Raw genomic sequence first — 26,282 nt, forward strand, 5'->3', positions numbered from 1 at the left:
ATTTTGCTCTCTCTCTCTCTCTCTCTCTCTCTCTCTCTCTCTCTCTCATTATATCAGGGGATCATATTGTATCATAGCTGCTATATTACCAATATAAGGTACATGCATCCAGCCAGAACACAGTGCAAGCAGATTACAAAGGCATGAAGAATCTTATTATAGCACACCAGGTGCTGGGTTCCAGCTGGTGTTCAAGTTTTATTGATAAGGCTTGCATCTTTATTAAGCCTCTTGTATATGGGCAGTCATCCAACAAGAGTTAATAAGGCCGCCATCTACACACGTTAAAATCTCTAAGATAAGAGCCTGTTTGACTATTCTACTGTCTTAATTCCATGCTGTGTGGCAGATCATAGCTGCACTAGTGTGTGTAGTTGATTTTAGTTTGCAAAAGCTAGTTTGATTTATTTGATTAAAGGGTTAGTCATGGCCCCCTTGTACTTATAAATATCAAAGATCAACCACACATTCTTTTAATGCATTAATAAAGAAATATTTTACCTAAAAATATTTATTATAATTTTCTTTGTTGAAAGAATAATTTAATTGTCATAATGTCATTCCAAACCCGTTAGACTTTCTAGATCCTTCTGTAGAACAGAACATATATTGCACTAATTGCAGATATATAATATCCAGAGTGCTCTTTTTCAAATTGGAAACTAGGGCTGTCAAGCTCCAAAAAACACTTAAAGGGGTCATATAATGCCATTTTTGTACAAGTTAATATGAATCTTTAGGATCTAAATGAAAACTTTGTAATATACTTTTATTAAAAATTCTCATTAGTATTTTAAGAAAACACTAATTTTACCTGCTCAAAAACAGCTCTGCTTTCAGCACACCGTTTCAGTGCATATGACTTTAAATGATAATGAGCTTTGGTCACCCCGCCCCTCTGTTCTGGAGTTATTCTCCGTATAACTGTTTTTTTGACATTACTTCTTAATCAGTAACATACAAGTAAACCAGGTGTAACTTAGTGTTACCATGTTAACTGTAACACCTGCATACACAGTTTTTAATAACACAGTAACCATAACCCGTTGTTCATTATAAACGTGGGATTATGAATTATATTGAGAACGTCGTAACGTTATGGAAAACATGCCGTAATGTACCCTGAGTGTAAACATTAGCCTCATTCATTGTGAAGCGTGCAAGCGATTTGCAAAGATTAATATAAAGGTTAATAAAGCGTTACACTTACTCCTTCTGGAGGTGCAGAGGGAATATAAATAGTTGGTACCGAATCTTTTTCAGCAGCAGCTTCTTAGCAAAACCAGCTTTATACTGACCCTCGTTTATAAAGCAGTCTGGTGAAAAATGATTCGCGCAAACATGAACGCATAGACGTTGCTCGTGGGGAATATTCCCATCGTAAACAAAACTCAGCCACTGCGTCTTCAGCGGTTCAGATTTAGGAACATCAAAATGACTGCTGTGTTCGTTATTACACCGAAGAACAGAACCACAATCACTTAGGCACCATTCTGCTCCAGTGTATCAACAATGATGACGGACTATGATTGACAGCTCGCTCACGAGCGAGGGCGGGTCTGTGTTGAAACACTGCTGTCAATCAACAATCCTGGGAGGGGCGTCCGACCGTGTGACGTCACACGGTCGAACTGCTCGATTTGAGGCAGGGGAAAATATATAAGGAGATTAAAACAAAAACACTGGATGGATTTTTATCATAATAGGATGGTTGTGTACAGGCACAGCCAACACACATTTCAGTACAATCAACTTGAAAAAGTGCATGTACCATTATATGACCCCTTTAAAAGCACAATCGAAGTAGTCCATAAGATTTGTGCTCTGTATTCCAAGACTTCTGAAACCATACGATAGAGTAGTGTGAGGAAAATAAGGCATATCAAGACTTGTCGGACCATTCCACATTTATTTGCATTGTATGGAAAAGAACACTCTGGACATTTGTAATATATTATTTTGTGTTCAACTGAAGAAGCAATGTAGCCTACAAAGGTTTTGATTTTGGAATGACATGACTGAGAATAAATGATGACATGAGTTTCTTTTTTGGGTGAACTATCCCTTTATTACCTTATTACCTTGATTGTGTGGTTGATCTTTGATATTTAGTATCCCATGGAAGCACTCACTCGAATGGCAAGTATTCAATGACGAGTTGAATTCGTGTCACTCATAGAGATCTTGATGTGCTGCCAGGTTTGATTGGTCACCTTATTAGCTAAGATATATAATACACTGGGGTAATATATATGGTTGACCCAGAAAAATTGACAAAGCAGATTTGTTCTGTGTGTTGCATCACACTGTAGTCTGTATTTGTATGCAGAAGTTCTCATATCATTCGTTTGTAATTCACTATCATCCTGTGATTGTGCATGCTTATCAAATATACACTAATGTAGTTCATGCTTCCTCTTCTTCTGTCTCTCTGCCTGCCTATGTTTCTGTCTGTATCCTCACACTGATGCTGGCTGTTTATAGAGGAATAGTCCGGTAAGCTATTTATACTTTGTCTTCCTCTTTCAGTATGCCATCTCATATTTCTTGTTCGGCATGGTGGAGGTAGTAGCATGCATGGTGTTTAATATGCCATTAAGAGCTGATCTAGGGTCAGTTTGGTATGTAAGGGATAGACTGCTGGATACTGAGACAGGCCCACTGTTGGCTGAGCTCTGATCAGCTTTTTTTAATGACATGCTTCCTTGTTAATTGACACTGTATGATGTGCTATTCATGCGTGGACATGAGTGTGCTGAATTTATTTTAGGTGAACAACGAATTTTGAACATGTCCTGTAGCATTCAGAGTTTATGTTTCTTGTTTAATTTTGACAGTTTTGTTTATTATTAGAAGGAGTGGGCAGCAATAATAAACAGTCCAGCTCTTATATTAAAGACACCATAAAATAACAATTGGATGGCTTTTATATGTTTTTTCATCCATTTGTAATTGGAATGGGTTAAAAAAAAAATTATAATAAATTCTGATGCTTCGTGATCTTCATTTGAACGATATTGACATCCATTCTTAAATCCCATTATCGATTACTATTTGCAGCAACCCTGTATTATGCGACCAAATTTCGCACTATGCGACTAAAAATGTCTGTGATTATCCACTGACTGGTAAACTTTCATATTATACTCAGCAGTGTTTGTGAAGTATAGCTGCGAAGAAGTTGTTGCACCTTAATACTTTTACAATTTTTGTTTAACTTGTTCTGTGTGTCCAAAGACCAGAGCCACACAATCCATTTGTCACTGAATAATGTCTCTTTTAATAGCCTTTCTGTTCTTTACAGTCAGTTGTTGATTTAAAAAACATGTACAGTACGTCCTCTATCTTTATATGCGCTCACTGACTGATGCCGGTAGTCTTAAAAAGACATATCAATGTAAATACTTGTAAATACTCATTATTGCAGTGATTAATATGTTTCAGCTGGCAGCAACTCTTTTAACCTTATCTGATACAGTGTGTAGCTTCTCATTTCTTAAACAACCATGTCAGAAGATGTATCCCGTGGTCATGGAGAAGATCAAGCAAAGAAAACAACTAAGGAGATTGCTGAAATCAATGGAATTGGTTTAAGAACTGTTCAACGCATTATTAAAACCTGGAAGAATAGTGGTGATCATCTGCTTCGTGGAACAAATGTGGTTGGAGAAAAACCTTGAATGATCAGAGATCACTAAAATACTTGGTGAATTCACTTCGAAAACAATAGACAGTAGAACTCACAGCTAAGTTTAATAGTGAAAGAGCATTTACACACATGTGACGAGAACTTACAGGATTGGAACTAAACAGCTGTGTGGTCACAAGAATGCCACTTGTTAATGTAAAAACAACTTAAATTTACTAAGGTACTTAAAGATTGGACCGTGGAGCAATGGAAAAAGGGCATGTGGTTTGATGAGTCCAGATTTACCCTGTTCCAAAGTGATGGGCACCTCAGGGTAAGAAGGGAAGGACATGAAGCGATGCACCCATCATGCACATGCATAGTATGTACAAGCCTCTGGAGGCAGTGTTATTATCTGGAGTTGCTTTAATTGATCAAGTCTAGGGTCAGCAATGTTATGCAGAAAAAATCTGAAGACAGCTGACTACCTGAATGTACTGAATGTCCAGGTTATCCATCAATGGATTTTTTCTTCCCTGATGGCACGGCCATATTCTAGGATGACAATGCCAAGATTCATCGGCCTGAAATTGTGGAAAAAGTGGTTCAGGGAGCATGAGGAATCATTTTCATAGATGAATTGGCCACCACAGAGTCCTGACCTAATATATATATATATATATATATATATATATATATATATATATATATATATATATATATATATATATATATATGTTTAGAAGGTCCCTTTATTATTAAGAGCATTAGCTAAGAGAGAATTTCTTTCAAATATAAGCAAATTGACATTGTAACAGAAATATACCCCATATGAATTGAAATCGAATCGGATTCGAATCCAGAGCTTGTGAAACGGAATCAGATCAAATCTGGATCAATACCTAGCCCTAAAGTCTATTTGCTTTGAGGCAATTTATATGCTAGCATAGTGAACAAAATTAGGTTTTAGCAGATATATACATTTACAATGTACAGATTTATCTTGCACTCACAGGTGTATGCAGATTTCTGTCCAATAAGATGCAGTATCAAATCATTGTTCTTGGCCATTATGTAAACTAAAGGCTTATGGCTATTTAAAAAGGGACAAGACCATCGATATGTTCCATCCCAACTTCCTGTTCCAATTGGAAAAATGTCTTTACAGGAAGGAAACTTTGCTTGTCAAGTGATATCGTGGAGTCTTTAAAGCTTTTGGTTTCAAGCCACTCTTCCTGCTTATCCACGCTTGGCTCTGATTGGTGGTGACCATTGTGACCATTGCCAAGAGCCTATAAGATTAGACTTTGTCACTGGTACATCATCCTAATCACTCGTATTTCACAAGCTCTACTCATTCCTCAAACTGAACTCCTGGACTTTATCCAGCAATGTGGAAGAGAAAAACAGGATAAAAGTGGAATAGAATGAAACTGAATTGGAGTGGGCAGGAATGGATGTCCAAGGATGGAGTGCTTGTCAACAGAAAATAAACTTTGTTGTCATTGCAGTTCTATTCTAACTCTGAATTTGGTCCAAAAGTGTACTTTATGGCTACAAAGTCCAACTTTTTTCAAACTATAAATATATGGCCAATGGCTTTGACCATCCTCAAATATTATATGTTGATAAGTGTGTAAAACTAAGTATGTCATCTTTTAAATCCCTTTATAGTACACTGTACTTACTTTCTGTGCTTTTAAATCCTCTAAACAGTGGACTAAACAGTGCTGAGACAAGCAGCATTACACACATGCAAAGTTGGCAATATATGTGTAAACGTCATTTATAAGAATTGCTGAGATACAGAAAAAGGCTTTTTGAAACCAAATTTATACTCCCAAATTGTCTTTTCCCTGGAATTCTATGTATAATGGCACTCATCAGAATTTATATTTAGCAAAGATCAGCTTTATTGTAAATTCAATGTAGGTAGTAAGTACAAATCTCACAGTTAAGCCAACATTGTATAGTTGCTTCTTTGTTTCTCTTGGCTTTGCGTCTGTTAATAATTTTTTTTTTTAACTGGTTAGCCTTGCTACTGCCTTTCTTGGGTCTTAAAAATTAGTTCATATTTTTCAATGAAAAGCAACACTAAAGCATATTATGAAGGTGAATGTGGTGAATATGCACTAATATGATGCATGCCCTGCTGTGAAGGAACAAATCTTTCTTTTGATCAAAGTCTGTATTACTGATTTGTCACTCTCTGACCAGGTGTCTCTTCTCTCTTCCTTTTTGCTGGTCACAGAGACGTAGCCCGGTAAGTCAGATATGTTTCTGTTCCTCAGTGCTAAAATCTGTCTTAAACTAGTTATACAGAGATGCTGGACTGAGTTTTGAAGATACCTAATTATTTAAATTAATAAGTAAAATATTATATATTTAAAGTCACATAAACTCTTCATACTATGAATATTTCCCATATAGAGTTTTTAAAAGTACACAAATTAGGTGTTATTTTGTTGCAAGTTTAATAATCAAGGTCATTTCTTTTATGAAGCTCACATTATTGCTTTCTTATTTTCTCTGCTTCACCCTAACTCTCTCTTGTTTTTCTACCTAAATAAAGGCCCATCTGAATAGAAAACTTGCTTACTTATGAGCTATAGACCCATCTGACCAAATGCTTACACTTGAGATCAAGCAAATGCCTTTTCATAATTTGTTGGCTGGTTGCTTTAGATTCTTGCATAAAGGTGTGTGAGGGAGTCTTTCCATTGATCATTCACTATTATGTTTCAATACACTATTATAAATCAATATTATTTCAAATTTTACTACAAAAGAGATCATTTTGCACTTAAAACTAATAACATCTTATTCAGTTGAAAAGCTGAATGCAATGCAATCTTATACATTATGTTATATTTTGAAAATTCACGGCAGCCATGGAAAATCTAATGTAATAGAATTTATGACACTGTTATTTATGACTAATGCATCAGTGAGTCAAGATAAGATTTTTCATCACCTGAGTCACTCATAGAAATCAGCTCTTCTGGCAGCTGTAGACTGCAATATGAAACAGCAATTTAAAGGGCATTGCAATGCGCTGTCTCTGTCTGAATTTGAGTCACCATTTCCTTGATTAAATCACCCCCACAATGCACTTCTTTTGGCTGTTGACTGATACGGTGTAATGAGCTTTTAGTCTTATGAATTTGTTGGCCTTCTGTTTCTGTTTCAGGGTCTGGCAAAGAGAAATACACCCGGTAAGTACACATGAAGTACAAATTATCACAATACAATGCATTCTTTGGTTTAGGGGTTTTCTGTGTACTTTGCATTAAAATATTACACTATGTACTATACTGTTGAAGTGTTTGAAACATAATTAATTTTGTACATAAAAGTGTGCTTTCATGTATATGCACATGTGACATTATTCGTGTTCACGTGAACTCTCAGGTGAAGAAATTGCACGACCGAGACGTGCTGTTCCGACGCTTGTACAAGCTCCTGTCCCTTCCCCAACACCTGCACCTGTTTCTGAGCCCACTAGGTATCTACATGCACATTCACACTTGTGTTTACAAGGAAGCACTGCATTGTTAGTCTTCAACAACAACAAAAAAATCAAAATCGAAATGTGCTAAAGTGGGTTTTGTCCAGGGTGCCATACAAGCTAGAACCCCCTACTGCTTAGTTATGTCTGTGAATATTCTGTGATGAGGTTTTGTGTGGTGTACTTGCACTCTCTGCATATTTTCAGCTATTTTTCAGCTATTCTGTGCAATCGCTGGCAGAGACTGCTGTGCCATTAAATAAATAATTAATTTCCCCATGTCTGTTTTTTATTATCGTATGATATATCCTGTACAACCCTGTCCCTAAGTGGCACGTAATGACAAAATGTACTGTGATTCATTGCTTTACATTTCAGTTAGAGGGTTTTTCCTGTCTAAGTGGGCAGTTCTTGGCCAATTTAAGCTGCTATTCAGTCCAGACCTTTGCTGTTTTAATCAAATGTCTGGCTACACAAGACTAGTGTGGATGAGCTATGCAGATCTGACTTTTTTCTTCTCCATTACAGTAATAAGAAATCTCCTGTGCCAGAGGATGCCACGGCCTTATTTGGTCCTCCGCTGGAGATAGCCTTTGATGAGCAGAAGACCAGTGAAGGTAGATCACCATATCCTGACCCTCAGTTTTGTTTATGGATGTTGATATATATACCATGTATGCAGGGTTTAATAGGGTTGCTGAATTTTTAACAGTCAGTCACCACCCAATCTGACAGAACCTGATCAAAGCCCAAATTCTTTGTGTGCTGATTCTTCAGTTTATTCACTTAAACAAATTGTAATTTTTTCTATGTTATATATGTGTCTTTAGGGGACTCATTAGAGGGTATATGTAAGAAATAAAGCTGAAGTGTGTACTTTCTGTGCCATTAGCAACCTCAAACGGAATTGGAAAAACACCGATTTAAAAAAGGGATTCCTGAACACTCTCCCCATTTTCCATTGGTTGAACAATCAGATAGTCCAGCCCCCAAACCCACACACTCTGTTGACCAAATATTGCTGTTTTGGGCTGGTCTGGATGCTTAAACAGACTAAGCAATGTTTTGATAGCACCACAGAGCTTACACTTTTCAAGACAATCCACCTATAAATGTGCTACTTAGAGTTGCCTTTGCCTTAAGATGGGAAAAGAGAGAAAGTATTTAACATAAAAAATTGACACATTTCAGCTTTAACTAAGTATGACTGGTCAAGGATATAATCAGCTATGAGCACTTAAGAGTACTGTTCATTAAGGATCAGAATGTTTATGTAACATGAACAGAAATACAGAATAGAAAATCAATCAATTCTGCTAACTCTTTTTTTTGTTGTTGTCTGAAATAAAACCCCACTCAATTCCATATGTTGTTTTAGCTATTTTTGACAAAATGAATCCCAAGTTACTTTAAAGTGTTGCATGGTGATTCCTTCCTCTCTGTGAGTCACACAGCTATTAATTGTGCTCCCCATCGACTGTGTATCATATCCTCTTCTATAAATTAGTGGTGATAGAGGAACCTGAGGTTTGGGGTGCACCCCTGCCTGAGCAACACCTAGACTCCACTCTGGCAAGACCTTTTCCTACAGGAAGTAAGTAATTGCTTGTGTGGCATGATGTGCCATCATCCTGGTATCATAAACCCATGAGTTCCAAAACAGTGAACAATTGTCTGAGTGGAACAACCATGAATGGCTTCCGTTTTTTTTATTTTAATAACTTTCCCTTTGGCAGTCTCCATTAACCTATTAATTTCTTAAATCATTAGCCAGGAGAATCAACCAAAGTAATAAGAATAATTCAGTTCATCCTGTACTGATGTCTAAAGCTTAAAAAACAAATTACATTGATCTTTATGTGTGGGCTTGGGTTAAAGGAACATTCTGGGTTCTATACAAGTTAATCTCAATTAACAACACTTTGTGGCATAATGTTGATTACCACAAAATATATTGTGTCTCATACCTCCTTTTCTTTAAAGGGTACCTATATCACCTTTACATAGTTTGAACATAAATGTGTGTTGGCAGTGTGTACACAACCACCCTATAATGATATCCTCATTAATCATGAGCACTGTCTCAGAACAAGCCGTTCGCAGATTCTGTGCAAAGTGATATCACTTTGTATAGGCCCTGCCCACGACTGTTAATGGACACTACCGCACCTGTACACCAATTAATAAGTGAACATTACACAACATGTTTGTTTATGTGTTTTGTTTCGTTATAGGGCATAGTGAACCTTGTAACAGTGTGTGTGTGTGTGTGTGTGTGTGTGTGTGTGTGTGAGCGTGTATTTATCACTTTGTGGGGACCAAATGTCCCCATAAGGATAGTAAAACCTGATATTTTTGACCTTGTGGGGACATTTTGTCGGTCCCCATGAGGAAAACAGCTTATAAATCATACTAAATTATGTTTTTTGAAAATGTAAAAATGCAGAAAGTTTTCTGTGAGGGTTTAGGGGTAGGGTTAGGTTTAGGGGATAGAATATATAGTTTGTACAGTATAAAAACCATTATGTCTATGGAAAGTCCCCATAAAACATGGAAACACAACGTGTGTGTGTGTGTGTGTGTGTGTGTGTTGCTCATCCATCATTGCACAACTGCTGAAAAAACTCTACAACAAATAAAGAAATTGATCAAATAACCATTTGGAAACGTCCTGGTTCATTCTCAAAGTTGTTACTTTTGACGGAGTCCCTCCCTCATCAGTGGCTGACTCTGGTTCAAACATATAGGGCTGAACACCACTATTTTCGCTGTCAGTCATATTACTTGTGATGTCTAGTTATCCAAAGCAGAGATGTTAAAACTCCGCCCTATTCTGGATATGGGGTGGGTAGCACCAGCTAATTTGCATTTAAAGATACACACAAATTGGCATTTTCAACATGGCATAATAGGTGCCACCTTTTCAAAAAAAAAATGGTGGTTACAGTGAGGCACTTACAATGAATGGTGACAATTTTTTTAAGGGTTTAAGACAAAATTTGTTTTTTTAGAAAAGCAATTACATTTATTTATTTTTCTTTAAAAACTGTATTATTTGAGCTGTAAAGTTCCGTTAATCGTTAATGCGGTCGTATTAGGGTTCACAGTTACGTTTTCATGGCAACGCAGTTGTACAATTGGATATAACTTTACAGATCGAAGTTAAGTAAGCGATTTTATCACACTAAAATTATGTTAACAGCTATATTGTTTACTTCTCATTGCTTTACTTTTGAAACAGTGAGTATTTTAACATTTACAGATTGGCCCCATTCACTGCCATTGAAAGTGCCTCACTGTAATCCAAATGTTATACATTTGTATTCTTTTAAAGAAGGGACGAGTCTAAATTATTTTTGTGGTAATCAACATTTGTTTCAACAACATATGTAAATACTAGGGCTTTCACATCTACTAATTTTTTACAGGTCGTCTAGTCCTCTAGAATAGCAGTTTGCTAGTCAGGGATTCAACTCCATTGCCAGAGTCATGCCATATTCGTGGTCATGAAAGGTCCAAAAAGTGATGTCCCACTGGAATATAGCACATTGGCTGACATTTTCATTTATTTCATGTATTTTAAAGTGGTTTGCAAAAATGTCAGCTTGTATATGAACACTACAAACAAACTTAGACTTATCTGAGGAGTCAGCATTGCAGTGAATGCAAAGAGCTCCAAGTTGAGCACTTTATTAGAAACACTATGGTCTTCTGCTGTTTTAGCCCATACGCCTCAAGTTTTGAAGTGTTGTGCGTTCTTAGATGATATCCTGCTCACCACAATTGTACAGAGTTGTTATCTGAGTTACCGTAGCCTTTCTTTCAGCTCAAACCAGTCTGGCCATTTTCCGTTGACTTCTCTCATCAACAAGGTGTTCCGTCCACAGAACTGCTGCTCACTGGATATTTTTTTGTTTGTTTTTGTCACCATTCTGAGTAAACTTTAGAGATTGTTGTGCCTGAATTTCCCAGGAGATCATTAGTTACAACAATACTCAAACCAGCCCATCTGGCATCATGCCACTGTCGAAATAACTTAGAATTACATTGTTCCCCCATCTGATGGTTGATGTGAACATTAACTGAAGCTCCTGATCTGTATTTGCATAACTGTATTATGCTTAATTAATTTTATGCTGATTAGATAATCACATGAATAAGTAGGTGTATAAGTCTTCCTAATAAAGTGCTCAATGAGTCTATTTTCACATTTCACATTTGTGTAATTCCAAATATATATGGCCATTACAAATTACCATTCAAAACTAATGACACTTTAGGATTTTTACTCTTCCTGTTGCTATTTAGTGGTAGAATTAATCGACTACTAGTTGACCAGGCTGTGCAAACCCTAGTACTGTATATGCAAACTAAATAAATACATACACATTAAAATAACAACTAAAATAGTGTGACAATCCAAGAGTATTGTTATTTAATTATAATTAGTAGGTCACAGAGAGTGAAGTGTTTTCAGAGTCTGAGCTATTCATTCCATACCACTGTCCCTCTCTGTTTGTCCCTTACTACCTGAATGAGTGCCTATGCATGGTGCTTTGGGGCATGGAGGCATGGTCTTCAGAGGGTGGGTGGGGTGAATGTAAGAGCTTGTCTCAGCCGCACTAATGTCATTGCAGCACTGCCTCCGCTTCCGCCTAAAAATGTGCCGAGCTCCCCCCCTCCGATTGAATCTCCTGCTACAGAACCTACTGGTAAGATCCCCCCACCACCCAATGCTCAGTCTGTACCAATATCTGACCCCATCTGGTGTTCTTCTGGTTTGTTTTCCCTGCTGAAAAGACCAGTGAAATTCTGGTGTGGGGTGCCGGTGGGCATCAGGCTTCTTTACTAGCTTTACAATTTCCTTGGTCAAACAGCCACTCCAGAAATATCATGCTGTTTGACCAGAATGTTTTGCAGGTGAAAAGCATGGTAGACCAGCACCAAACCAGTCTAAACCAGCATGGAAATTCTTGCTGGTCTAAGCTGGTCTTTTCAGCAGGGATGTGCCAGTTATGGCACTCTGTCTTGTAAGTATTCTCTTTTTGTTGTGAAGATCTTCGCTTAGTATCTCTTTGTCTCTGTCCTTATCTATTGCCTTTGCATTTGTCTTCCCTTCTCTTTGTGGCTTATCATTTCTCTGTTTCTCTATGATATCTGTGTGGTGTCTGACACAGATGTGCAGAATGAAGAGGACAGTTCAAGGCAGGCCTTACAGAGGCCTTCCATAGCCGATCTGGACAACATCTTTGGCCCAGCAGACTCCCCAAAACCTAGTCAGGATGCTGAAGACAAGTGGGTCTGCTTCAGCGATGAGTCGCTTGAAAGACCTCCACCTTCAGAGCACGAAACTCCACCTCCACTTCTCTCATCTCCACCTTCCCCAGCAAAACCAGCGCCTCCATTACCTAAATCCCCACCACCAAAAGAAGAGCCTAACTCTCCTTTACTAAAATCTCCACCTTCTCAGGCAGAGCCTGCACCTTCTCCTCCATCCAGTGAACCACAAAGAGAAAGTCCTCCACCACCCCCTACAGTCCCACCCCATCCCAAATACACCACTCCTCCCCCAACTGTCCCACCTCCTCCAGTTGAAGAGGCCCCATATCTACCAGCACCAGATGATCCTTCACACTCCACGATAGACTTGTCACTATGTGCTCTTCTGACAGAGACACAATCAAACTCAACCAACAGCCAACCAACTACTCTAGAGACAAGTGCAAGCAAAATGCCTCCAACCCTGCTTCTGAACCAGGTGGAGAAGAAGAGTCCTGAGGAGATCACATCAAAAGAGTACCCCAGTGAGAGCAGCACTTCACCCAAAGAGATAAGTCAAGGACCACCTCCTCCTCCACCTCCCACATACAGGGCAGTAGTGTCATCCCCAGGACCCATCCCTCTAACTGGTACAGGTGGAAATGAAAGTGGTGAGTTGAATGTACAAAACCTGTCAACTTGACCACTGGTCACAAAACATTGAGCAATGAAAACATTTAGTAATTTATGCATTTGGCAGGCACTGCTATCCAAAGCATCTTACAGTGCACTCGTGGTATGCATTTTACCAAAATATGTGTTCCTTGGGAATCAAATCCATGACATTGCCATTGGTAGAGCCATGCTTGCTTGCATGCAAGCAACCACCTGTAAAAAAATAAAAATAATCTACATATTATTTATAACAGAAAGCTAACGAAGCTTTTTTGCTTCCTGGAATATTCCACAAGATAATAAGTAGATACTTTTAGAAAAAGGTTAATCATATTGGAAATACAAATTAATGTATCTTTTCGATTTTCTTGTCGTTCTGCTCCAGTCATCATCATGGTAGGTGGGTTTCCACAGGAGAGTCTGCTTAGTCCGAGGGATGAAGAGTGTATGACAACTTTTCCCTCATTGTTTTCTATTTATAGACACCTACAGCCTCACCATGCTGGGTTTGGGTTTGGTTAACTGAACTGTTGTGTTCTAATTGAGTTATATAATTGATCTGACTAGTGTTTTAATTCCTGCATGTACATAATTTTTTAACAAGGTCATGAAGGTTGTCTGTCAACATCTTCAACTTATGTTATAAATTGTGAGCTGTACTGTACATGATTACTCATTTCCTGAATATATATATATATATATATATATATATATATATATATATATATTATTAATGAATGACTTAGCATTGATATTTAAATTTACATGTGGCAGGATTGCATAGCACGTATAGTTTTTTAGGTTGTTACTATTAATAGCTAATATGAAGAAACATAGTTGGTTGGGTAATAGTTACAAAGCTGTTCCTTCATGGAAATTGCCACCACAAACAATGGGCTGAATAGTTTTGTATCACATATAAATCTACCAGTGATGATGCATGTCAGAAAAGATAACATCTATGAAATACTTTAACATTGCTCTCCACTATCCGCAGGGTGTGTGTTTTTAAGTTTACTTGAATGCATTTCTCATTGGAGCAAGCTGGCTTTGTGTAGGTCATATACTGTATGAGGTGATTTTGGTCAAGTATCATACCTATTTGAATGGCCATTTTATCTGTATCCATAAGGACTCTTGAATGGGTTTGATGCATGCTACTCTTTGAATGGCTTTGCTTTAATGGATTGCTCTTGCTCCACAGGCTCCTCCTCCTCCCCTGCACGTCCCTCTACGCCATTGGCTAACAGCAGCTCTCCCCCTCCCCCTCCCCCACCTCGGCCACCCTCACGACCAAAACTGCCTCCTGGAAAACCAAGCGTAGGGGACGTGGTATGTTGTAACACAAAAAAAAAATACAATACTTTACTATTACAGTCCCTCCTAAATACCTTCAAACGGTCTATGCCATTGACCTTTTCATTACCTATTCAATTTTAAAATATGCAAAGGGGTGTTTACACCGACAGCAATTATATCACTAAGTCTGTGTACTGTTGGTTACTAGTAGGTGTTCCTACTTGACCAACTATATCAGGCAGGCGGCAGATTGCTCAGTACGTTTACATGTGCAGTTACAATGAAGCTACAGCGGGTTTTTGCATAGTCGAGCTACAGTCTCCATCTTTCTGTCGATTTGAAATGTTGCCGCTCCATCCATTCATCTTCTTTGCCCTGTTTTTGCTCTGTTTAATGTACTTCCATCATACAGGCATCTGTTTGGGCTTAAAATAAAGGCCACTTCTTACAGCATTTGGCAACTTTAAAAAAATGTTTTGCAATTCCTTGTCTTTCATCCATCCATATTTAAAAATGTTCATTTATTTAGCACGTTACTTCTGTCTTTTGAAGAGCATACTCACAATGCTGAGGCCGATTGCTGTCTGATTAACGTCTATACTTGCTATGGTATTAAACACATTAAATAAAGCATTTACATGACATTTTAAAAAGATAAATTATTGTTTTATTCCAAATGAAATCAAACCTTTAAAGTGCCTGTAAACGTACTGACACACTGAATAGTTTTCACATTTTCAGGTTTGAAACACGGGAGTAAACTAATGCAGGGTATACTTCAAAATTGTAATACAGAGGTAAACTGGAGACCACAGCAAATATTATTTTTGTGATCCCATTTGCTCCAACAGCAAAAGAAAAAAATCAACCATTATGTCTCCACGACAACAGAGAAATATGCCAAAATTGCTGTCACTTCCTCAGTAGCTGTATTTCAAACTGCATCGGAGCAGTGATGGAATTTTATCTATGCCAGAGTACTATAACAAAAAGTAATGTGATATAAATCATATTAAATCATTTTAAAGGGATAGTACACACACACGCACAGAGGTGAGATCTGCTTCTAAAAATCTTAATTTGTGTGTTCAGCAGAAGAAGAAAAATTAGATAATGTTCATTTTTGGGTGAACTATCCCTTTAATATAGTTTGCTAGATTATGTGCGTTTGCTAAATTTAACCGGCTTAATATACCGATGAAATGGGTCCATTGGTTGTAGTCACCACATTGCATTGCCAACGGTCGCTTTGACCAGAACTCATTTAAATGATTGGCTTCAAGTTGCTTTGTCACTGCAAATCACTGACAGTGTGAACTCCCCTTAAATGTCCAGATCACCTAACCATAATGACAAACCCCTACTACTTTTTTGACCTAACCTCTGTCTGCTATTCCTTTCCCTGCTTTCCGTGTCAGAATCAGCCGTTCAGCCCCCCTACGCACTCTTCAAGCCCCCCGCCTTTGGCTCCGCTGGCCCGGGCGGAAAGCACTTCTTCCATCTCCTCCACCAACTCGCTGAGCGCTGCCACCACGCCTACCGTCGGTAAAGAGCTTGCAGTGTCTGTGTCAGGTGTGACTCCATTTCTCATCATTCTTCCTGCTTTGCCATGCTGTGTGTCATGCTCTTTGTGTGTCTGCTCTAGAAATCTGCCTTTTATCAAGAATTTAGAGTAGGTGCTGCTGTGCACAATAGTATGCATTGTAGTACTGTAGTATTATTTCAGCCTTGCTTGCTTGCTTGGTTTGGACTTAAAAACAGCATGGTGGTGATGCAGTTTATGTCATGTATAGAAAATAATAAAAGGGTAATGATTCATTATTTTAAGTGCTAAAAATAATGATTTGTTTATGTGCTGACAGTCTGTTTTTGGGTAATAGTATATGCTGGTCTTGTGCACATTAGATTGGAAATTATTTGAGGATTGACTGGATAAGGCTGGTGATCTGTATGCAAGAACAGATGAAGGATGCTATTGTACAGACAAAAAGTTGTTTGTTACTTTTTAGAAAATAACAAAAGACATAAAAAGGAGATGTTTCACAATATAGGCAAAATTACTTCAGGGAAATTTATATCTGGACTTTTATTTGTGATGCAGATAACAAGTGGACTTATAAGTTATTTGTGTTGACTTTGATAACATACTGTAGGAAGATTTCTTTGTAAAACATTTAAAGCAGCAGTATCTTCCTGAGCCTTGCAAGCTACTTTAAGTCTCATGAATTTTAAGAATTTCTGTTTTGATGGATGCAGGGCTATGCTATGCTATTCCATGCATTTATTTTTTTTTCCGGTAATTGTTTTTTCTTCATTTATCTTTTTTTTGTTTTTTTTACATTTTCAATGTTTGCTGTTCATCCATTGTGATGTCTGAGTTTGATGAATGCGACTTTTGACTTTTTCTTTACAATTATTTGTAATTTAATTTGAATTACGTTTATGTTTTGCTTGTTTTGTTGTCTTTCTTGTCCTGTCTTTTTGGGCTGACATAATTGTCTGATGTCAGAAGATGACGCTTTTGTAGACAAACTACCCAGCTTTGAGAGACGGGCAGACTTGCCAGCAGGTACAGTACACAGTGAACCCTTCCTGATCTACTGGATGGGATGGAGGCCACTGATTCAACAATGTAACTAATGGTTACATTACTCATAGTGTCCCTTTTCAGAGCATAGCTCATTCATGGTGATCTTTTTCATTTTCACCAGTGACTAAACTAGTAAATCTGATGCCAGTAGTTTCATGTGAGCAGTTGATTTTTATACAAATAATTGTTAAAGGAATTTTTCCAGGTTATTTACAGTATGACTTAATGTCTATGGACTATATTGGTAGCATGCTGTCAGTTATAGCAATACCTTTTAAATGGAAGCCTAGCAGGCAAGCTGGCAACAATGCTAATAAACATTTCAAATATACAACTCTCACAGTATAAACCATATTTAACAACCTTAACAAAAGAATAGTCGTAAAACTTTAACTGTAAATGTATAACCAGAACAAATTATTGCTAACATGAGTCTGGTGTGATAAAAGTAAAAAATGCAAAGTCTTTCAACTAATGTCCTGACATGTTTAAAAAGTGAACCTGATTACTTGCTCTTGGTATCTCAGCAAGGATGACAGAAAGGGACATTATTGCAGAATTCTGGAAACACCCACAGAAATAACTTTACAAAATTCAGATAACAAAACAGATGTTTCTACTAAAGAATTCAAGAAACTGCTTTAACAAAAGTACAAATCAAAATGATTACTTGCCTGCTAGGCTTCCATTGTAATTGTTTAGTTGTAAACACTTTTTACATTAAAGCTGCACTTAGTAATATTTTCCTTAATTAAAAAGTTTGACTTTTTAATAAATTCATGAATTTTTTTTAAAGTATGTATAAAAGCATGAGCTATCACATGTAATGAAGACTCCTGTCTTTACAGTAACCTTATAAAAGCAGTTTTTTTCTACATTGAGAGGGTCTCCTCATGGGGGCTGCCATGTTAGAATCACATGACCAGCCAAATACTTATCGCTTTATCTCAGTAACTGCACAGTTGTTGGACACTTTCTCTCAAGGATTAAATTGATCATGGATAGTGAATTTCTACAATGGCATCTGTAACATAAAACTATTGCATTTTAATGATTCTGCATCCATGCCCCTTGGTGTCAGTGTAAATCCAAGACAAAATATAAAATAAAATTACTGAGTGCACCTTAAATTTTTACCAATTGCAAAGGAGTCTAAATTATATGTTATCAACAGCATACCAAGGATACCGTCCATTAACATTATTTTTAAATAACTTAATAAACTTAAAATATATATATATATATATATATATATATATATATACAGTATATATATAACTCACCCAAGACTAGTTTCCCTAGTTGATTACAGCCAAATACTATTTACCACAGTTTTTTCCTTCATCCAATATACATTATTTCCTTTTTCGTGTTTTACTCTTCACATCGGTAATAGACATGCAGATTGTTCCATCTGTATCACAATCTCAATATGCCACATCTTACATCTGCACTGACATCAAGAACTGTAAAGTCTTTTAGTGCCAAAAATCAGATGTCTGGGTGTGGACACTTCAGAGAACAGAAAATGTGCCACTTATCTCCTTGAAAACATGCAACACACACACTGAGCCTCTCTGTGTTTGAAGTATGGTCTGGAATTTGGCCCAAGTGGATGCAGTGCTGATCAGTATGCTCAGCAGCTCACTCTTTTGAGTGGAAGGCTCTCTGATGTTGCACCTGGATAGAAACATATCTAACAGTGTCATACTTCCACATCATTTTAGTCCTCGCAGGTGAAAAGCATTCATTCAGATATTATCCACAACATTCACACCACAAAGAAGAGTTTTGCCACCAAGCCAACACACTGAGGGTTTGCACACCTAAGCATTTGATGCATTACTTTATTAACACTCATGCATATACTTTCTGAAATTGCTCACTCGTACACTCATTCACCATTTATTACATTGTGGTTGGCTCATGTGAGCGTGAAACAATGAATTCAGACACAGAAGTTCTGTAGACACTGCTATTAAAAAAACACTCGAAATGCATTCTGACTGTTCAGACTGAAACAAATTTCTAATATCTTTTTTTTCTTTTGGGGCGGGGGTTCTCCCTTTTTCTCCCCAATTTGGAATGCCCAATTCCCAATGCGCTCTAAGTCCTCTTGGTGGCGTAGAGACTCGCCTCAATCCAGGTGGCAGAGGACGGATCTCAGTTGCCTCCGTGTCTGAATCCGTCAATCCGCGCATCTTATCACCTGATTTGTTGAGCGCGTTACCGTGGAGACGTAGCGTGTGGAGACCTGCTATTCTTCACGGCATCCACGCACAACTCCACCACGTGCCCCACCCAATGTGAGAACCACATTATAGCGACCAAGAGAAGGGTACACCATGTGACTCTACCCTCCCTAGCAACCAAAAATTCTAATTCAAATTTGTTGTTGTTTGTAGTCTGAACAACAGAAAACCCACATACCTTTTTTATAACTCTGAACAAAACCTGAGATCTCCACTGAGATCTCCACTGTAAAACTCAAAATCTTCACATGGCTTAAGTGATTTTCATTTCCTTTTTTCATAGTCCATGTCCTATTTAGTTTTTCACCCAGTTTTGTCTGATTTTGTCATGAGTTGTATTAGCCCATCTTCAGCACATGTTAGGTAATTTCTGTGAAGAAGACCTTGTTTGCTTTTCCTGTCATCACACTCATCACTGCCCCCTGTTGTCTATCATCCCTACTGCAGCCTACCTCCTCCCATTCACTTATCAGACACATATGAAAAAATATACATTATATACTTTTCACAGTAACACATTTCACATAAGGTTCCATTCATTAACATTAGTTGTATGTAAAAAGTATAAAGAACAATATATTATTTACAGCATTTATTTATTTTTGTTCAGTTTAATTAATAAAAATACAATTGTTAATTGTTAGTTCATGTTAGATCATAGTGCATTAATGTTTAATTATTTTCATTTAAAAAAATGTATTATTATATGTTGAAACTAACATTAACCAAGATTAATAAATGCTGTAAATGTATTGTTCATTGTTAGTTCATGTTAGCTAATGTTGTTAATTAATGTTAACAAATAGAACCTTATTGTAAAGTGTTACCCTTTTCACAATGTAAACTCAAGATTTTTAGGGCTCCAGTTTGTGTTGTTATGCAGCTGTAACTTGAAGCGTTTCAGTATTTATTTAGAATGTATAGTCTTAAAAGAACAATAAAATCACTTATCAAGAGCAGTTTTCTTTGCTGTGTTGACTAATTTCTGATTAAAACAGGAAGCTGAGGTGGGACATGTAGAAAGTGTCATTGCTTTAAAAAAATAAAATAAATAATAATAATTATATATATACAGTGAGGAAAATAAGTATTTGAACACCCTGCTATTTTGCAAGTTCTCCCACTTAGAAATCATGGAGGGGTCTGAAATTGTCATCGTAGGTGCATGTCCACTGTGAGAGACATAATCTAAAAAAAAAATCCAGAAATCACAATGTATGATTTTTTAACTATTTATTTGTATGATACAGCTGCAAATAAGTATTTGAACACCTGAGAAAATCAATGTTAATATTTGGTACAGTAGCCTTTGTTTGCAATTACAGAGGTCAAATGTTTCCTGTAGTTTTTCACCAGGTTTGCACACACTGCAGGAGGGATTTTGGCCCACTCCTCCACACAGATCTTCTCTAGATCAGTCAGGTTTCTGGGCTGTCGCTGAGAAACACGGAGTTTGAGCTCCCTCCAAAGATTCTCTATTGGGTTTAGGTCTGGAGACTGGCTAGGCCACACCAGAACCTTGATATGCTTCTTACAGAGCCACTCCTTGGTTATCCTGGCTGTGTGCTTCGGGTCATTGTCATGTTGGAAGACCCAGCCTCGACCCATCTTCAATGCTCTAACTGAGGGAAGGAGGTTGTTCCCCAAAATCTCGCAATACATGGCCCCGGTCATCCTCTCCTTAATACAGTGCAGTCAGCCCTGTCCCATGTGCAGAAAAACACCCCCAAAGCATGATGCTACCACCCCCATACTTCACAGTAGGGATGGTGTTCTTGGGATGGTACTCATCATTCTTCTTCCTCCAAACACGGTTAGTGGAATTATGACCAAAAAGTTCTATTTTGGTCTCATCTGACCACATAACTTTCTCCCATGACTCCTCTGGATCATCCAAATGGTCATTGGCAAACTTAAGATGGGCCTTGACATGTGCTGGTTTAAGCAGGGGAACCTTCCGTGCCATGCATGATTTCAAACCATGACGTCTTAGTGTATTACCAACAGTAACCTTGGAAACGGTGGTCCCAGCTCTTTTCAGGTCATTGACCAGTAGTTCTGGGCTGATTTCTCACCTTTCTTAGGATCATTGAGACCCCACGAGGTGAGATCTTTCATGGAGCCCCAGTCCGAGGGAGATTGACAGTCATGTTTAGCTTCTTCCATTTTCTAATGATTGCTCCAACAGTGGACCTTTTTTCACCAAGCTGCTTGGCAATTTCCCCGTAGCCCTTTCCAGCCTTGTGGAGGTGTACAATTTTGTCTCTAGTGTCTTTGGACAGCTCTTTGGTCTTGGCCATGTTAGTAGTTGGATTCTTACTGATTGTATGGGGTGGACAGGTGTCTTTATGCAGCTAACGACCTCAAACAGGTGCATCTAATTTAGGATAATAAATGGAGTGGAGGTGGACATTTTAAAGGCAGACTAACAGGTCTTTGAGGGTCAGAATTCTAGCTAATAGACAGGTGTTCAAATACTTATTTGCAGCTGTATCATACAAATAAATAGTTACAAAATCATACATTGTGATTTCTGGATTTTTTTTTTTAGATTATGTCTCTCACAGTGAACATGCACCTACGATGACAATTTCAGACCCCTCCATGATTTCCAAGTGGGAGAACTTGCAAAATAGCAGGGTGTTCAAATACTTATTTTCCTCACTGTATATATGTATATATATATATATATATATATATATATATATATATATATATATATATATATATATATATATATACAATAGATTAAAGTTTATGTCACAGCCATGAACCATGACTCACCATTTTATTGGATTCAACTTTTCATGATGTGCCCCGATTGCAAGATGATGTAATCAATATTTTAGTAATTTTTCCGGGAAGAGAAAGATGGTAAAAAAAATTTAAATCTGCGTTTCTGCTAAACATTAATTTTATTCAATAGATCGCAACAGTGCCTGCATACGTTTTCAGCCATCTGGGTTCTGGAAGTATTTTTCCCATTTATTTATTTCATATACTTTTCATAAAATCCAAAAAAAAAAAGCTGTGAAGCATGAACCAAACCAGCCAGCTCCAAGGTTGAATCACAATATTACAGACTTTGCTTTAAGGCAAAAAATATTTAAAACAAAAAAAAGACATGAAGCTTTGCGAATTATGTCATTGAATAATAAACAATGGAAATATATAAAACTATTGATTTTTGGTTGTTGATTATAAGTATTGAAACAATATAGTTTATGTTTATTGCAAATTATTCTGATAAACACAAATACAGTATATAAGTGGTCTGAGAGTGCAGGGAGATGGACTTGTTTGTGTCTCGTATGTCATGGGAGTTGGTGGTCGCTACCTGGCTTATTTCGCTGGCTTTGTTGGCTGCGGTTCTCGGATTGGTGAAGCTGTCTCTGCTCGACCATGGGTAATATAGTTGTTCAACAGGAATTCCATTAAAGTTTATTAAAGATGATTTTTAAACAATGATGTTGAAATAACGCAGACAGATGGATTCAACGGAAGCATATAACATTGATGAACAACCTCTGAGCTCATGGTAGGTCTGTCTTTAAAGGTTTATAGGTTAGCGTTGAAAATCAATTTGTCTATGGAAGAAATGAATGGGATTATTACTTCTGGAACCAGACTGTTGCACTCTATAGTTGAGGATGACCTCAAAGCAAATAGATGTGGAATAAAATCTTGATCTTACATGTACAGTAGATGAGCCAAACTACCCTAGTTTTCAGACAAAATTCACTTCTAAACCGCACTGATTGTCCGGCCAACAAATTGTGACATCTTCATATAGTCTTTGTGATGCTACACAGTACATTGTGATGTTACACATTAACACACAATCTTTGTCAATATATTTTTATACTTACAATCTTGTTGCAAATAAAAGGGCCAACAATCATATAATGATTGATTTAGATAATTATTTTGATTTGCCCCATGTACTGTGCAACATTTATGAATGTTTCACACATCATTGTCATCCCCATCTAGTGAGTTGTGACCACCATCGTTGCCCTTTGACCTATACGCCTGCACCCCCATCACTGTGCCATTTGATGGACCTGTGTGTGACTCACGCTACTGTCCTTCTCTCCCCCTTCTCCTTCCCCCCACCTCTCCTCACTGCCCCCATCCTTTTACTCCCCTCCCTCCAACACAGAGACAGACCAGCCCTCCCTCGTATGGTTTGACAGAGGCAAGTTTTATTTAACATTTGAAGGTAAGTTGGGGTTTATATCTAAGGACGTAGCGCGTGCACACTCAAGTCTCATCTGACTTCCCCTTTTCTCATGCGTTCATTCCTTCATCAAATCACCGTGACTTTCATTTTCCTCAACAACATCTGCTTTGCTCTGTATATCTTCTTTGCCATTCAGCTGTTCATCTTCCATACAGTGGCAGCTTCTCTTTTCCTCTAAGATCATATTTTTTTCACCTACATAACTAATGTCTTCTCTTTCTTGATGTTTGTTGCTCATCTGCTTTGATCTCTTCATTCTGACTTCAGTCTTAATTCATAAAACAATCTTTCAGCTTCAGGAATGCCATTGAAGTTGCATGCTCTCTGTCACAACTTGCTTTCTTTTACTTTCACTATTTAAACTTTTACAGTTGTTATTTTGTACTTGTCCTTGGTTAATCTTATTATTTGAACTTAAAAGAAATGCATTACAAATTCAAATAAGAATACAAATAGGATTTAACTTGAGACAATGCTTTATGAATAGAGTAGTGTAAATCTCTTAAGTGCTCTTGTGAATTCTCAAAGTGTTAAGACAAATTGTTTGAAATGTAAATCTGCCCCTTTTGTATTTTGTTACTTGTGCTTTAGAAGGTGAAATCTAATCATGCTTGGCCTGCAGAAGATCATAATATAATATTATAAAACCTTTTATTTACTTTTCTTAACAACTTTGCTTTAAAAACACTTAAGCTGGTTTTTTGGTCTTAGCTGGTTTAAGCTATTCTACCTACAGTGCTGTGAAAAAGTATTTGCCCCATCCTTATTTCTTCTGTTTTTGTGTGTATCATACTAAATTGTTTAAAACATTCAAACAAAATCTAACATAAATCTAAGGCAGTCTGAGTAAACACAAACTACAGTTTTTAAATGATATTGCAATTTATTGAAGAAAAAAATATATCCAATACCAACTGGGCATGTGTGAAAAAGTACTTGCCCCCCATAGTTACTAAATCCTCAAATCTATGAAACTGCATTCATAATGGGGTTTACCTGGACTAGACACACCCAGGCCTGATTACTGCCAGCCCTGTACAATCAATTCAACACCTAAATAGAACCTTTCAGCAGCAACAGCAACTTTTCATGTAGTTGGCTAAAAGCTCTCACCCAATAGCACACTGTGTCAAGGTCGAATGAAATTCCAGAAATTATGAGAAAAAAGGTGATTGAAATACATTAATCTGGAAAGGGTTATAAAGCTATTTCAAAGGCTCTGGGACACCAAAGAACCACAGTTAGAGCCATTATCTCCAAATGGAGAAAACTTGGCACGGTATTGAACCTTCCCAGAAGTGGCTGACCTTCCAAAACTCCTCCAATAGCACAGCGATGACACATCCAGGAACACTGGCCAAAAATGGCATCCATGGAAGAGTGGTGTGGCTAAAACCACTGCTAACCCAGAAGAACATTAAGGCTCATCTGAATTTTGCCAAAACATAGCTTGATGATCCTCTAACGTTTTTGGAGAATGTTCTGTTGACTGATGAGTCAGAACCAGGATGACTAGCGATAATTTTGGGAAACATGAATTCTGCTCTCTACCAGAAAATCCCAAAGGAGAACGTCTGGTCATCAGTCCATGAGTTGAAGCTCAAGTACAACTGGTTTATGCAGCATGACAGTGACCCCAAGCATAGGAGTAAGTCCACCTCTGAATGGCTCAAAAGAAGCTAAATTAAAGTTTTGGAGTGGCCTAGTCAAAGTCCTGACTTGCACCCATTTGAGATGCTGTGGCAGTACCTACAGAACAAAATTCCACCACAGCATTGTAAATGAATAATCTCCAGTTATCCAAAGCGTTTGGTTGCAGTTTTTGCTGCTAAAGGTGGCACAACCAACTATTACGTTTAAAGGGGCAGTTTGATTTTAATATAGGTGTTAGATAACATTTTTGCTTCAATAAAAATATATATATATACTTAAAAAATTTATTTTGTGTTTACTCAGGATGCCTTTGTTTTATGGTATATCTCGTTTGAAGATCTAAATCAGTTTAGTATGAAAAATAGAAGAAATCAGGAAGGGGCAAAACATTTTTCAAATCACTGTAGTATCCTAGTCTGGCCAAGCTGGTGCTCAGCTGGTTTAGATGGTTGGCCAGCTTACAAGTGGCCAAACCCCTCTAAAACCAGCAAACAGAGCAGCTTGACCATACTATTATCCAACAAGTTAAGACCAGCAAAAATTAAAGTGAAAAACAAGCAGACAAGTGAGCAGTTTTCATTTGAAGAGGTAGTTTAAGGTCTGGGTTCAAGTTCGAAAGGAACTTTGTCAGCTGCTGATTGTCTCTCTCTCTCTATGTCTCATAATCTGAGGTGTTTGTGTGTTTACATTTCTCTCATTCTTTATCATAGTTACCCTATGTATTGTGTGTATTTGCTATTTTATTGTATGTATTTGCTATTATTTGCTCTATTATATCTCTCAAAGGCTGATCAAAATTGCATTTTTGTCTGATAACATGTTCTGACTCAGTATCTGTGATGTGCACGTTTGTGTTCTCTCAGGCTGTTCTCGAGGGCCGAGTCCCCTCACCATGGGGGCCCAGGACACACTACCTGTGGCTGCAGCTTTCACAGAGACAGTCAGTGCCTACTTCAAAGGAGCTGACCCTAATAAGTATGTAATACTATCTTCATCCTCAAAACCACCTTAGCTCTGTAGTCAATACCTATTTGTGTGTGCATAAATAACAAAAACTCAATCTGATCAGGCTGATCTTTCTCCTTATTGCTGTTTAAATGCTAATTTATTTTGCTTGCCTTCAACATTTTGCACTGCCAGAAGATTTCAATAAGAAATATCAAGTAATAGAATTA

At 37.5% G+C, this 26,282-nt stretch overlaps 1 protein-coding gene across 1 annotated transcript in view; it reads left to right on the top strand.

Annotated features, from left to right (window-relative positions):
- LOC127646456 (SH3-containing GRB2-like protein 3-interacting protein 1) overlaps positions 1–26,282 on the top strand; it is a 123,567-nt gene that overhangs the window by 83,907 nt on the left and 13,378 nt on the right. The window contains 12 exon segments of the mRNA XM_052130124.1: positions 5,880–5,891; positions 6,819–6,843; positions 7,040–7,133; positions 7,665–7,753; positions 8,644–8,730; positions 11,774–11,848; positions 12,314–13,066; positions 14,275–14,402; positions 15,788–15,941; positions 16,879–16,938; positions 23,374–23,433; positions 25,971–26,082. Coding sequence (XP_051986084.1) covers positions 5,880–5,891; positions 6,819–6,843; positions 7,040–7,133; positions 7,665–7,753; positions 8,644–8,730; positions 11,774–11,848; positions 12,314–13,066; positions 14,275–14,402; positions 15,788–15,941; positions 16,879–16,938; positions 23,374–23,433; positions 25,971–26,082 — 1,649 coding nt within the window.

This window comes from Xyrauchen texanus, chromosome 7 (genome assembly GCF_025860055.1).
Source record: "Xyrauchen texanus isolate HMW12.3.18 chromosome 7, RBS_HiC_50CHRs, whole genome shotgun sequence".
Lineage (NCBI taxonomy): Eukaryota > Metazoa > Chordata > Actinopteri > Cypriniformes > Catostomidae > Xyrauchen > Xyrauchen texanus.